This window comes from Perna viridis, chromosome 11 (assembly GCF_037379345.1).
Source record: "Perna viridis isolate PV_CMFRI_1.1 ecotype Kerala chromosome 11, ASM3737934v1, whole genome shotgun sequence".
Taxonomy (NCBI): Eukaryota; Metazoa; Mollusca; class Bivalvia; order Mytilida; family Mytilidae; genus Perna; species Perna viridis.
Genome location: NC_142455.1, coordinates 9462408 through 9476941, shown reverse-complemented (window position 1 = coordinate 9476941; position 14534 = coordinate 9462408). Strand labels below are relative to the sequence as shown.

The 14534-nt window shown below is 34.5% G+C and overlaps 1 protein-coding gene across 2 annotated transcripts; it reads left to right on the top strand.

The window, feature by feature from the left end:
• The first annotated feature begins 2167 nt into the window (after positions 1-2167).
• Positions 2168-14292, top strand: LOC148602902 (uncharacterized). Of its 2 annotated transcripts, none has more exons than XM_088552094.1 (12): positions 2168-2366; positions 2983-3093; positions 3743-3823; positions 4813-4874; positions 5641-5694; positions 6557-6655; positions 9476-9541; positions 11402-11462; positions 12509-12627; positions 13050-13145; positions 13452-13559; positions 14154-14292. In XM_088552094.1, exons 1-12 carry the CDS (start codon positions 2201-2203, stop codon positions 14199-14201), a joined length of 1071 nt encoding a protein of 356 aa, XP_088408220.1. In that variant the 5' UTR covers positions 2168-2200; the 3' UTR covers positions 14202-14292. The 2 variants fall into 2 exon arrangements, with proteins under 2 accessions (XP_088408220.1, XP_088408221.1); XM_088552095.1 differs by lacking the exon at positions 2168-2366 and adding an exon at positions 2454-2741.
• Positions 14293-14534: the final 242 nt, after the last annotated feature.

Genomic DNA, 14534 nt, shown 5'->3' with positions numbered 1-14534 from the left:
ATCAGAATTTATAAGCGAGCGTTAAATGTAAAGATATTTATTCTAAAAAATTATCACATTGACCAATCGAGAAACGCAACAACTCTTAACTTTTGAAGCTTTGAAACGTACTTCAAACACCTATTAAACAAAACGTTTCAGAGAACCACTGTCATTTGAACGGAACTCCTATTTCCAGTTGTGGTAAAGAAGATATTATCTGCCGATCCCGAAACTGTTTGACAAAAAAAAAATATGTGGAATATCATTTGCCAGCACTCGCAGATGAAATTATCCTAAATTAAATTTAGCAAAAATGCCATGAAATCCACTTAATTCAAAATGGATCTTACTAAATGCTTCTGTAGTTTGACATTTTGATAAACTTGTCTTAAACATCTTCCATACTAGTATGTCCAAATTTTAATATTCAGACAGCCGATCAAATCGTTGTTCAGTGTAACGTCAGTCTGCTTAACGTGAAGAACACATTCAGCTACAACGGTTCACTTGTCGAACTTGGATAAGTCGTTATATTGATTTTATGTTTGGCTTTGAAGAATTGTCATCATTTAGTTACCGCGGATTTTACTAATGTGTTGTCGGGGCCTTTCGAAGATTACTTAACGGTGTGTTTACAATTACTGATGATCTCTGATGTCATTTACTATTTGGCTTTTAGGTTATTCGCTAGTGCATTTGTTGCGTATTGCCAAATCCGCTCTTTTTTCAGTGAAAACATATTTTTAACTTACTATATGATGATTTGACTCATACGTTTTATAGCATTTTAATATACAAATATATGTAGCCCTGAATATTATCCGATAAATATTGCTCTGACGCCCAACGGCTGATTTGTCAGACAAGATGGAGCCGTGGGACGTCCGAGCTTGTACGTTGTATATTGCGCACCAATTTTGATGTCTGAAACTTATCACTTTATTGGCTCTTGAAAATTTGAAACCTGTATGTAATGAAAGTTTATACCATTAACAATATAATGAATTTTCTGCAATAAAGATCTTAAATTGAACTTGATGAAATTCATGAAGTTTAAGATCTCGGAGTCAAATATTGTGAAATCATGAAGAGTGCAAATTTTATGCAGAGTGAAATACCATGTCAATAGTGTTGTCTGTTGTACATACTACAACAAATAACTGTCTTCCTCTAAATGTACAGAATTGCGACTTTCAAGCCGAAATCCGTATTTTTTTTTTATATGGGGCAACTTCTGACGTTCCACGTGCGGCTCCAGCTTCTTTGACGAATCAGCCGTTGGACTTCCCTCGGACTACCCTGTGTGTTTAACTTCTTTATTTATTTCTTTTTATGGCAATCACTTGCCCTGGGTCCGTGCCTCTTATTCTATAAATTAATCTAAAAGTCGTGACAACCGTTTAATGTAAATCATTTATAAAATTCAAAATTTAATACTTATATTATATTAGTATCTCTTTGGTTAATTTCCCATTCAAAACACTTATTTATTCATGATACTTGATATACAGTGCTTCGTGTGACTAAATTATATATATATCAATGTATACACTCTTACATACACAGTGTTGTACATATATTATCATTTAAAACTAGTTTGCACAAAGTAAGTAGCTGTCTTTTTAAGAATCATGCAAAATCTAAAAAATGTGATACGCCCCAAAAAAAGGCTACATATTTTTATTTTTGTAATTAGGTTGTTTTGTGGGTCTATACTATGAAATGTGTAATTATTCATTCAAATCTGCCTGCTCTTAGGAGACAATCCAGATAGAAAATCCAGTAGATTCTTATAGTATTTGAGTGCCATTTCTAGAGTTATCTCCTTTAATTTTGAAATCTACAGTGCATTCTATATAATTTTTATCTCCTAAGAGCACGGGTAATATGAAAAACCACATGTTAATTTCTGTTTACTATGACATTTCAAACAAAATATCAAAAATAAAAATATGTAGGCTTTTTACCCATGAATTTGCGCTCCGCTACAGGAGGCTAAATTGCCCGACCTATCATCCGTTTCATGTTCATCGTCTGAATATAGCTGAAATATTGCTGCTCGGACGTTAAACCCCAACAATCAATCAATCAATCTCTATACCCATGAATCACATTTTCATGATCCTTAGCTGGAGTCCTACTTAAAACAAATGATAGTAGGTGGTTCTCCACGTCGTCCTAAATATTGACCTATTCAAGATAACAGTAAATACTTAAAATGTCCGAAACAAATGAAACTGTTGTTCCCAAAGAAGAATTGCACAGTTTTGTTGTGCGTTCTATGGAAGCAGTTGGATTAAAGCCTGAGAAAGGATCTGTGTTAGCTGATCTCTTGGTTTCGGCTGACTACAGGGGCCATTACAGTCATGGTTTGAACCGATTGGGTAACTTATCTATACTTATATATAATATAGTCTATAGTATCCGCTTTCGTAACATGACGTGGCCTATAAAAGAGGAAGTAATTTGTATTTGTATAAGATAAAAACCGATTCATTGTTAGACCAGTGTTTGGCTATCCGGGGAGGGGTTTAGAGGTGGGAACCCCACTTCTTGTAGGAAAATGTTCATTGATAATTTTGTTCATTTTGCTAAATATTAACAACAAATAGGTTGGAACCTCGTTTTCCTCCCTAAATCCGCTTATGCATGGCCTTCGGATATTGAACAGTCAACGAAAAATAATTCATTGGAGGCTATACTATAATGTACTAGTCGTACCAAAAAGCATTGCCACCAGCTACCGGGTATTATCCTAGGTTCGTGTGGACTGATACTATTTTCTGGCCTTGAAAGGCATAAAATATTTGCGATTGGACATTATAAACTACTGTCAATTAATCAATTTATCAATCAAATATATAGCCTTGATACTGATGTCTATTCAATTTCATTTTGATTTGGGAAATATTTCGAGTCTCTAATGGAACCAATTCCGAAAAAGTAATAATGGCGAGATATCGGCTTCAGAGTTTTTCCACAAATATATTTATTTTCCAGATATGTATATGAGCGAAATAAAGTCTGGAACGGCATCAAAAGAAGACAAAGAACCCGTCATCGTCAAGCAGTCAGCCGGAACAGCACTGGTAGAAGGGAACAACCAAATAGGTAAAGTTTACAATTGATTTGTTAAAAGTTATTGGAAAAACTTAGCTTTGGGAATATGGGATGTGAAAGTACAGATTATTATCGCGAACATACAGGTTAGCAATCATTCAGATATGCATTTGTTCGTATATCTGATCTAATTTGCGTTAATTCTGTTTCCATGTGACATTATTTGAACCGGCATTACGTGTGTAAATCTTCAACATTATTTGATACAATAAAGTTCATTCAAAATTTTAATCTGGTCAAAAATGTAGGACATCAGCATGTCAAATCGTAAAACGCCACTGTAACAGTTTTAATTTTTGATGCTTCCCGATAGGGCAGATAAGTTCCAAAATCGAATGTCATCCTTTGTCATCAAAACACAAATATGGAGGTTTAAATTTACTTACAAGAGTGAAAGTTCAGGTGGACCTTTTTTGCATACTAAATGTAAGATCCACCAAAAGAAAGTGAAAGGTCCTCCATAAGAGTAAATTTCTAATATTGTAGATCCAGGACATCTACTTGAAATTGGGAAATTGAGGGTCATTGACCTCATACATGTATCAGTGCTAATTTGAATCCATGAAAAGTATCAACAGTTACATGCAGAAATTTACATTCAATGTTTGTTTAGATTATGTTAAATTGACTTTTATTTCAGGTCCCTATGTTGCCCGGTTTTGCATGGATCTTGCTATTGAGAAGGCTAAAACTGCTGGAATCGGATTTGTGTCCTGCAGAGGTATGTGTAACGTATATACTACCATGTATGCAGTGTGATCAGAGTAATCACACAGCTTCAGTTGTCTGTTTATTCACTTAAGCAATAAATACATGTAGGTAGGAACCCTCGACCGCGCCTCGTATTATTTGTTTTTGCCATTAATGAAAACAAAGACGAATGCGGAACACATGACTTGCCGGCCAATCATTAACCCTCCTTTGTATACACTGACTTAAAAGATCATATTTCAAGCATTAAAATGTACTTATAAGTACGAACCCTTGTTAAATTTCTACGAAAGTCCCGTTTAATTTTTTGTCTTTTTCCGAGCCCAATATTTTTATTTTACAGATAGTTTCTAAACATGAATTACTTATAGCAGACAACATAAAAGAGTTTCAATGGTTTAAGTGTAAAAATCACAACAAAAAGGAAATGAACGAGAGTCTATATAGTTACCAGGAGCCTGAATTGTTCACCTGGTTAAATGTTTTCCTTTCTAGGGCAATAAATCTAACAAGGAGTAGTCCGACAATTTTGACTCAAAGAAGACTTTGGTAGGACTTATCATAAGGATTTTTTCATGAATTGAAAGTTTCATTCTATCAATTAAAACTCTTACATGGAGTCGTCTGAAAACTTTGATCCCCTAATAATAAGAACCCTTTCAGCAATTGAAAATTTTAACTATCTATCATGGTTTTCAAAATATCGGCTAAAACTGTAAAAAAAAAATTTAAAAAAAGGTGACGTCATTTTTCACCTCTCAAGGACAGTAATTCATACACAGAATTACAGATTCACGGCCAGATAACGTATACTATTACGTACATCTACATGTAGTTGTTCGCCTAATAAACATTTTTTTATGAAGAAAAACAGATGTATGTATAAGCTCGACATAGTATGGACTACATGTACGTTTTTAAAAATTGTCATAATTCAATTGTGACTGAGTGGAATTTCAGTTCCGTTTCCTGACGTGCACATTTTGTTTCATTTTATAGGGTCAAACCATTTTGGAATAGCCGGATGGTACAGCTTGCATGCAATGGAACAAGGGTTTGTGGTAAATTGAAAATTCCCTTCTAAGCTAACATGGTCAATTTTGTAAAGGGGCAGGGAATAGCAAATAAATATAGTGTTGTACAAAAGAAAATTGACTAAAAACATTTTTTTAGAAATAGACAAAAAATTGAAAAATATTTAAATGTACACTTAACATTTTGTTATGAATTACATGTATTTAAACATTGTTGCATAACGAAATATAGCCAACTCCTCAATATAAGATGGTCTATTTCGCGAGTGCAAAGCTTTTGCACCTCTGCGGGTACTCCGAAATGGGCCTGCCGTTATACTCCGAATGGAACTGCCGGCATGCTCCGAAATTTGTCTGCCGTTATACTCCGAATGGACCTGTCGGCATACTCTTAAATTGACACAGCTACTCTTAATAAATAAATACAGTACATTATTATCAACTTCTATTATTTAAGATAGGAGTTAACATACTGAAAAGCACAGCCTATAAACTGGCGAAAAGCATATAAGGAAGTGGATATTGGTCAGCGGAGTAGTATACCGATAACCGGAAGCCAGTTCGCCAAGTAATTTGTGCAGGGCCTAGTCCTAGTCAATCGTAATTTCTCGGCAATTTCAAACATTGAAAAAAGTTTTCAAGCCAGCATTGAGACGAATGAAGTTTTGTTTCAAGTCTGTAGGCGGTCAATATATCTTTATGATATTATCTAATATTAATTTTGAAAAATGTTTTAAGTCGTAGGTCTCAAGACATACACGTGCATGACCTTGTACTTTTCCTTCTGTTATAGGGAATGGCGTTTACAAACACATCGCCAATGTTAGTACCTACGCGTGGCAAAAAGGTAAGTCGTTCACAAATTTCCAAAATGAAATAAGGAGCCATCATTTCTCCTCTCCTGACAGCATGAGTAAAAAAATCTTATATGATACGTATGCTACACTCGGCGGGTGTTTCTAGAAAAGCAGAGGACGTTTACACTATCGGTGCACCTGGTCCATGCTCCCAGTTTTAGTGAAGTCCGAGTTGGTCATTTACTTTTGTTACTTTGTATGTATAATTTTAGTTACTTTATGCTCTTTGTTGTGTGTGTCTGCTCTTTGTACCTGGATTACATTCATTTGATTTCCGCTAGAATCTTTGTTCCCTTGATTACTCTTTATACAATAACTATAAATCAAATACAGACTTTCTGATTTTTTATGACTTTATCATGCAGGATTTTGTATGTAGCAACAAATGGCCGGACGTCTTGTTATATATATTGCATATTGAAAGCTTCCAACAGTTCCATTTATCGAATGCAATTTTACAAAAACCAATGCAGTCTTTATGATACAATTTACGAATCGTATTTAATGATGTAGGGAGTGTGAAAAAAAAAGATTTCCTATGTTGTTATATTACGTTTCCAGAGAGCAAGATCGGTAGTGAATATTGAGGCTTAGGAAAGGTGGATGACCAGGCCCCAAAGATTTCCTAATGATTCATATCAAGAATATGCATCACAAGCACTTGTGTGTATTATAATGCAGTGTAAGAATTGATTATTTCTTGAACTATATTGATTCCTTTGTATTATTAATGCCTTGACATGAAAAAATACAACATTTGAGAGGAATGTTCAACTTAATAAAAGCACGCGGGCTTCCTTGACCCGCCTTATATGTTAACTGATATTAATGTTTATTGAATTGGATTTTTAGAGAACGTTGGGTACGAACCCTATCAGTCTAGCTGCCCCAGCTAAGAATGGTGACAGCTTTGTATTAGACATGGCTACAACTGCAGTTGCCCTCGGAAAGGTAAGCATGTGGTATTCATTTATATACCTCGATAGGAGTAGGAACCTTTGCGCTCCGCCACAGGAGGCTAAATTGCCCAACCTTACCCACCCCCCTTTTTCCAGTGGCAATCAAAATTTGTCGACCCTATGATCCTTGTGACCCATCCTTTTTTTCTTCATTTCATGTTCATTTTATCATCCATTTCATGTTCATCGTCTGAATATAGCTGAAATATTGCTGCTCGGACGTTAAACCCCAACAAACAAACAAACAAACATCATTTATATACCTGTATACTGAGTTAAGAAGATTCCATTTGAAATCGCTCTTAGGAAGAATGTAATATCTAATTTCTCACGATATAAATACATTTATGTACAAATGGCTGAAATCATTATTTTTTTGATACCCCAAGTAGCCTCTGCGATGTGGTTGACCTAAGGCGATTAAAATAGTAAATCAAAGTACTCATGTACTGAATCATTTTATGTCGACCGTTTGAATTTTCGTCAAATTGCAAAAATAGGGGATGAAAGGAAAGAACGGAGATCGAATTCAAACTAATCTAAATATAGGCTTATTGCTGTAAATGGTTAATATTGGACTCTTCTTTGTATTATAAATTCACCATTCTGATTACGAAGGATCACCTACCAAAATTCATAATGCATCGAAGAAGTGCGTCAGTTTGCGTAATATTCAGGTTCGATATCAGTTTACATAAACACCTAGATTAATGAACACAAAACTGTCCAAAATACTGCATAAATGAACAAAAAACTACTAGGCGACCTTTCCCAGTTTCAGAATTTTCAGGTCGAAATTCAATTATCGACCTCCGGGTCGAACCTGACTGTTAAATCATTCAATTTTAAGCCAAAATCATTGAAATAAATCATATCCTTAGATACATATCCCTCTCAACCAGCTACATTTCTTAGTTGATAAGCTTTATAGCTCAAATGCTACAAGTTATTCTATAGACACCTATATGAATGTGTCACGTAAAAATTGCTTAGTTTTTGGGCACATACATGTAATTACAGAAACACGTACATTAACATAAACTCCAAAGTCTTATAAGATAATTCCAACAATCGTGTCGGATGCAAGAAACGTTAGTCGTGCATTTTTTAGGCCCTGGAGCACCTACAGCTCTATAATCATAACATGCACATGGCCAAAATAGCCAATTGAATGAATATTGCAAAAAGCAATATCACCAGATCACAGACTAACATGATTCCAGAGAAATGCATAATCGAAATTTCTACCCCATTTATACAAAGTTTTTTCATTTTTATTTGTCATCTCCGAGGTTCTGATATCACCAGGAGGTAATCCTAATAAAGAGTAATCAAGAAAACCAAGGTTATAGCGGTAATCAAAAGAATGTATGCCAGGGACAAAGACCAGACATGGAAAACAGACATACACAACAAAGAACATAAAGTAACTAAAATCATACATACAAAGTAACAAAAGTAAATGAGCAACTCGGACTCCACTAAAAACTAGGAGCATTGACCAGGTGCACCGGTAGGGTAAGCGTCCTCTGCTTTTCTAGAAATACCCGCCGAGTTGCTCATAAAAACTCAAGTCCGGTGTAGACAAACGAGGAAAAGAAAACTATGACCCGTTGAACAAATCAGTTTTCATGGTGCTGATGGATACACCATAACGATCCACGAGTTCATGGTGACGACCATAAAACTTGTGTAGTGATGACTTCAATCTTGTAGCAACATAACCCTGTTCCAGAAGCCTATTTGTTAGAGTTCTAGCGCGAAACAAAAAGTCTGCGTAGTTTCGGTAAGCTCTGGCATAACGTATGAGTTGTGATATGAACACTCCATACGAAGGAGCCGAAGGAATGTTGCCACAGATGAAAGGAAAGTTGACAATTCTGAATGAAAAGTCATCATGTTTGTCGTAAACTTTGGTCAATCATTTTCCTTTACCATCGATTTCTAAGTGTAGGTCAAGATATGAGGCTGACTTCACAGTGTCTGTAGTATCCTCAAGTTCTTTTGGGTAGATGCGATGTATCAAATCCCCGAAATTAGGATTGTTTAAAGATAATACGTCATCTTTATAGCGGAAACTGAGATTAAAGGATCTAGCCAAACGATATTCTTTCTTTCTGATCAGATCAGCTATAAAGTCAGCCTCATAAGAGTGAAGGAATAGGTCAGCAAGTAAAGGAGCACAATTTGTTGCCGACCGTTTGTTGAAAAACACGTCCACCATACTGGACAAATATGTTGTCGATTAAAAATTCCAGCATTTTGTGAACGATAAATACACGATACAGTAGGTGATACATCAGGACGATTTCGTGCTACCCTTTTTGTTAAAAAATTGGCCCCCCCAAAAAAGCGGCAAATAATAGCCTGAAACCTACTTCTTTATATAAGTTTCTTGATTGGAACCAATGCCTGTCTTTGTAATATTTGGATCGACCAGGGCCTATATGAAATATCTGGAGACAGATCTTCCAATCGTTACTGTAAAAAACGAATGTCCGTACCATAATCAGTCGTATTTTAACTGATTCAGTAATTCCTATTTATATTTCAATCCTATGGTTTTCTGATTCTCGGAGGGTTTTCATTTCTAGCGAAACATAAAATGGTTTATTATGCGCCTGGATATGAATAGGCAACTTGAATCTATCGACACTGAACGCCTGGTTCATTCGGGTAAGTGCATAGAAATAAATATTTTTTATGGTCAGTTTTCATATACAACCAGAAGATGAAACGCTTTACATTGTCCTTTCGAAATTGTGTAAGTACTTAAAAATTGTTTCTCTTATACTGATGTACTTTATTTTAGGCAGAATTACAAGATAGAAAGGGGGAACCTCTTCCACCAGGCTGGGTTGTAGATGAAAATGGACATGTGAGTGTACCTAATTTTCCCATGTTGAGAAACCATTCATAGTTCTGATATATCAATCGTCGTTTTATAAGTCAGTTTATACAGTAACGTATAAAAATGAGTTTTTTTTCAGCAAGTACCTATGTAACACATGTGGTCTGCACTTTGAAACAGCCTTCTACGTTGGTTTAACGTCATTTCAGAATACAATACGCATCGCATCCATCAACAATCATGTTAAATTAAGGAATTACTTTAATTTAAAGTGTATTTTTTAATGTTCACAAGTTGTCACGAGTAAATGTTTTAAAAAAATATTTTATCTGGCAAAAATACCGAAGCGTCAGCAGTAGGATGTTTCAAATACGGTACGTCAAAATGATAAAAACATGGCCTGAACATGGAACAAAAAAGATATACATATACAATGTAGCAAAACCGAATAAAATAGATTGCACATTAAAACTGAAGATAAGGAAAACAAGACGTCACACAAAAAAAAATATCTAGAGACAAACATCGAATTCCATCGAACTGATATTTACAGCGAGTTATCCAGTTTCAGGAAAAAGAGCGTGTCTTCTTTTGATTGTATGAAATGTCTGGTGTAGTTAAATTAACAGTTCAACTTTCTACAGTTTCATGGTAGTCATTTGAACCTAAAACCAGTAAACTACGGAAGCGTATAAGTGTTACCTAGACTTTTGTTATATTGTTGAATTCTGTAAATGATGTGACTTAGATACTCTGCGATTAGACGGAGTTTTAAATACGTTAACACTTTCCAGGCTCTGTAGCATAAAAGCTTAAATGTTTTCATTATTAGACAACATAACTTATTTAATTGTGATATGTTTTACCAGCAGAATGAGTAAACTCTAAAAGTAAGGGAAAGATACAACCTTCCATCTATATTAACCCATCTTTCGTTGTGCAGACATGGAATTCCCTCAGTAAATTTACAACTGAACTGAAAAAAAAATAGTGTATATATAAACGGTTATCACTCCTACATTGGTTGTCATATATATATATATATATATATATATATATATATATATATATATATATATATATATATATATGGCTCCCCTGTCGTCGTCCGTTGTTAACAATTCTAAATAAATTTCCTCTGAAACTGCTGAACAAATTTTAATGAAACTTGGCATCAATAATTCTTATACCAATATTTGCGTAATAAAGCAATCTTTGGGTAATAATTATCGCAAAACTTTACGTACATGCAACTACGCAAAAATAAATTTTAAAAAGTTTAGGTTACGCTAATACACTTCCGTAATTAACTATGTAGCAAGTGAAGTTTTTAATGTGATTACGTTTCTCCGTGGGAAAACAAGCCCTCTTTTCCCCTGAAATTAACTATTCCACCTGCTGTAAAAAGTCGTGTTTCTCATGAAAATCATTTTGAAGCCAAAATAACTCTTAGCAATCAAAAACATAATATTTTGTTCTTTGTTTCATTTAAGGAGATAGACCTAGGGTAAGGGACATTACTCTTAAAAATCATTGGATCGTTTGTATGCAGCATTTTACATCTATCTTATGCAAGCATCAAATTAACTTGGATTGTTTTTATTCTGCTTCAAACAAAAGCTTGAGAGGCTTTGGTGAAATTGAATATAATACAATCATATCACTGATTTCATTAGTGATGTCCCTTACTCTAGGTCTACCTCCTTAAACGCAGTATCATTTATTTAAGGTAGCAGTTTCTGATATTACCCATGGAGCTTTTTCGCTGCGTAAGGGACCCGCTCCAGTGGGCTCGCCTTCGATGCGTTAAACGGGCTTACATACATGTTCACTTGCGACGAATCTTATATCTGATCGTTAATTAAATTGACAATAATTTGATTTTAGGAAATATACGACTATAAACAATTACACGGGTTAATGCCGCTTGGTGGAGCCGAGGAAACTAGTGAGTTTTAAGATATTCTGATTTCCCTGGGCGTAGGAATGTAGGAAAATACTGCACCCCATTTTTATATTTTTCTCAAAGTTTGTATGCCGCTTTGTTAAGCCGAAGAAATTTGCGAGTTTTAAGATGGGGCGTGGGAATAGGGGAGGGGGTAAATATTGCATTTTCCATTTTTCATTTGTTTCTTAGTTTGTTTATAAACATGCATGTTTGTGTACATATATTTCGAAATTAGCTGTCTCTACATAGACTTGGTGGTACCATGCAAGTGGAGTCAGAAGCTCACTCGACTTCGTTTTTATTCGGGCGACTGATATTGTTTGTCCGTCTTTCTGTTCATCACTAAGTTAATTATCATCATTACGTTATTAAAAGGATTTGAATGAAACCTAATTCACATATTGATACACTCTCAATGCGGTGTTTTTTTTAGCGAAAAACACACTTAGATTCGTTTTTTTAGAAAGTGGAATTTTTATAAGATTGATTTATAACTTTTAAAATAAACACCACCTTACCACCCAGAATACTGCACACACAACGAAGAACAAATTCGAGGCCAGACTTGACAGTATTTTCATGTATAATAAAAAATAACGAAAAAACGAACAGTATTTGTGATACGAAAGCATAATTACTGTAATGATAAAAAGAATTGAACTGACCTCTTAAAAATGCTTATTTTTTATTATATGTTATTTATTACAGCTTTGAATTATCATTATCACTTCATTTCAGGGACTATATTTAAAGTCTTCCCTGGATTAAATGAACTTCCTTATTTACAATGCAGTTTAATGGTCAGGCCAATTGGCAGGATGATTTAAACTTTCTATGAACTTTAGACTGAATACATATGAAATGTTAATGATACAAAGTTTGAATTTCCTTGTTTTGTAATTCCTTCGTCCAATTAATTACTAGTACCTAAGGTATTTCATCAGGTAATGATCCTTCAAACAAGAGAAGACTAACTCTACTCCCTGAAATGAACTATACTATTTGCTATAATTTCCCGCGTATTTTCACACAAAACTTTATTAAAGGTGGATATAAAGGATATGGTTTATCTATGATGGTAGAAACATTTTGTGGAATCATGAGTGGGGGCGCTTTTGGGCCATTTGTTCGGCAGTGGAAAGACTTCAAAAAACCGGCCAATCTAGTAAGTACAAAAACTACTTGATCTTTTTTTATAAATGCAAATATTTTGAAATTTACTTGTATTATTTACATGTTTATTTTAGGTAAGAATCTCCACGAAACACGAAACATAAAAAACAAAGTGGTAACGTTATTACTCTTGAAAGATAAGCATTTTCAACAATAACTTCAGGTCCCTAATGAGATCGAAAATTTATGCTTTTTTATGACTAGAGTAGTTCTGACTTCGATTTGTCCTTCCTGCATTTTTTTATACAAAAGGGCATCTAGTTAAAATTGGTTTTTTTAATATTCAGATCGTACTGATTCAGTTCTATAGTAAATAGGCATATATAGTTTCTTAACACTACTTGAAATTAGTTCCGATACGAGAGTGGAAATAACAAATTTATTCTGAGCTGTAGCGTAGAATTTTTATTTTAGGGTCAATGTTTTATAGCAATAGATCCAAATCAATTTGAGGAAGGTTTTACAGACAGAATGCAAACTTTGATAAATGTTTGTCGGGACCAAGAAGCGGTGAGTAAAATTAAGCATGTAGTTGATGATCGTGACATTGTTGCAACCATCTGCAGACACACGGATTTTGAAAAGATGATGTCCTAGAGAAAAAGAAAGGGCTATTATATTTTTCTCAAATTTTGCGCCCGATTTAAAAAAAATCTTCAATAAAAGGGGGTCCAAACCCTATCCCTCCCCTGGACCCGCCACTGTCAATCATGAACTCACTTTGTTATCAATAAACCGTTTCGTAAACCTATCAAGTTGGTAGATATTTAGTTACTGTTTAATCCTGCCTAATTGTTGAATCTTGTTGTATTTTAGGCTGATCAGGACCCAGTTTTAGTTCCTGGAGACCCAGAGAGGAAACACATGGAACTCTGTGATAAACTTGGCGGTATCCCGTACCATCAAAACCAGATCATCTTTGCTGTAGGTTTACTTAATTTTACATTTCTATCTCAAATGGAACTATATGAAAACAGACAAAATGCCATTCTAAGAAGTCCATACTTTATTATCATTTATGCAGCCAATGAACCTTTTTAAAATGCTGGAATCAAGCAATGGTAGAGGATGGGTATTTTCTCAAATTTAGTTAGAGTATGAACTAACCAATATTAACCTCGTACGACATACGTTGTAATCATAATTTAAATTGTGTAAAACTTTCCAACTTTTATGAACTAAAAATAAGATATGTCCAAAAATCACGGTGACCGAGTCAATCGGAACGGACCTTGAAAGGTCATGAATGTTCGATTACGCTTCACCCGAGGTTTCATTAAAGAAGAATAAGCTCATCATTTTTATAAAAAAAATTCTCAAATTCACATTTCCGCAAATTTTTCTTCACTTCAATTTTTACCTGATCAGACCGCTCAAAATTGAAAATTTAGAGGAAGATCACAATTTTACATTGTTCTTGAAAACCGATCTACATGGTATTTAGTTGTAAAGTACACCAGTTGTTGTTTTGTGTATCCTTTACGGCTGAAATATTTTTTTTTGTACTTTCTTTTTTAGAATGACATTGCAAAGACTTACAGTATCGCACCAATGAAAACACTGTAATAAACTTATGTTATAGCGTTATTCTTATACATGTAGTTTAGGGACAATTGTAGATAGAAATAAATATATATACAGGACTATACTAACATAACTGTCGTTTCTATAAAATTTTATTTTAATTATAAGCAGTGGCGGATATAATTTGGCAAAATATTGCATTTACTGCATGGAAGCGCCCTCTACATATACCTGTAGGTAAGCAACTGATTAGCCTCCTATTGTTCCGTCTTTCACTCTTTCCAAAATAAATAAAAAGAACCCCATTGATACGCAAAAGCATTATCTTCGTTTAAAGCACATGTTCTTGTGTAGAGAGGTAATTAGAAGGCTGTC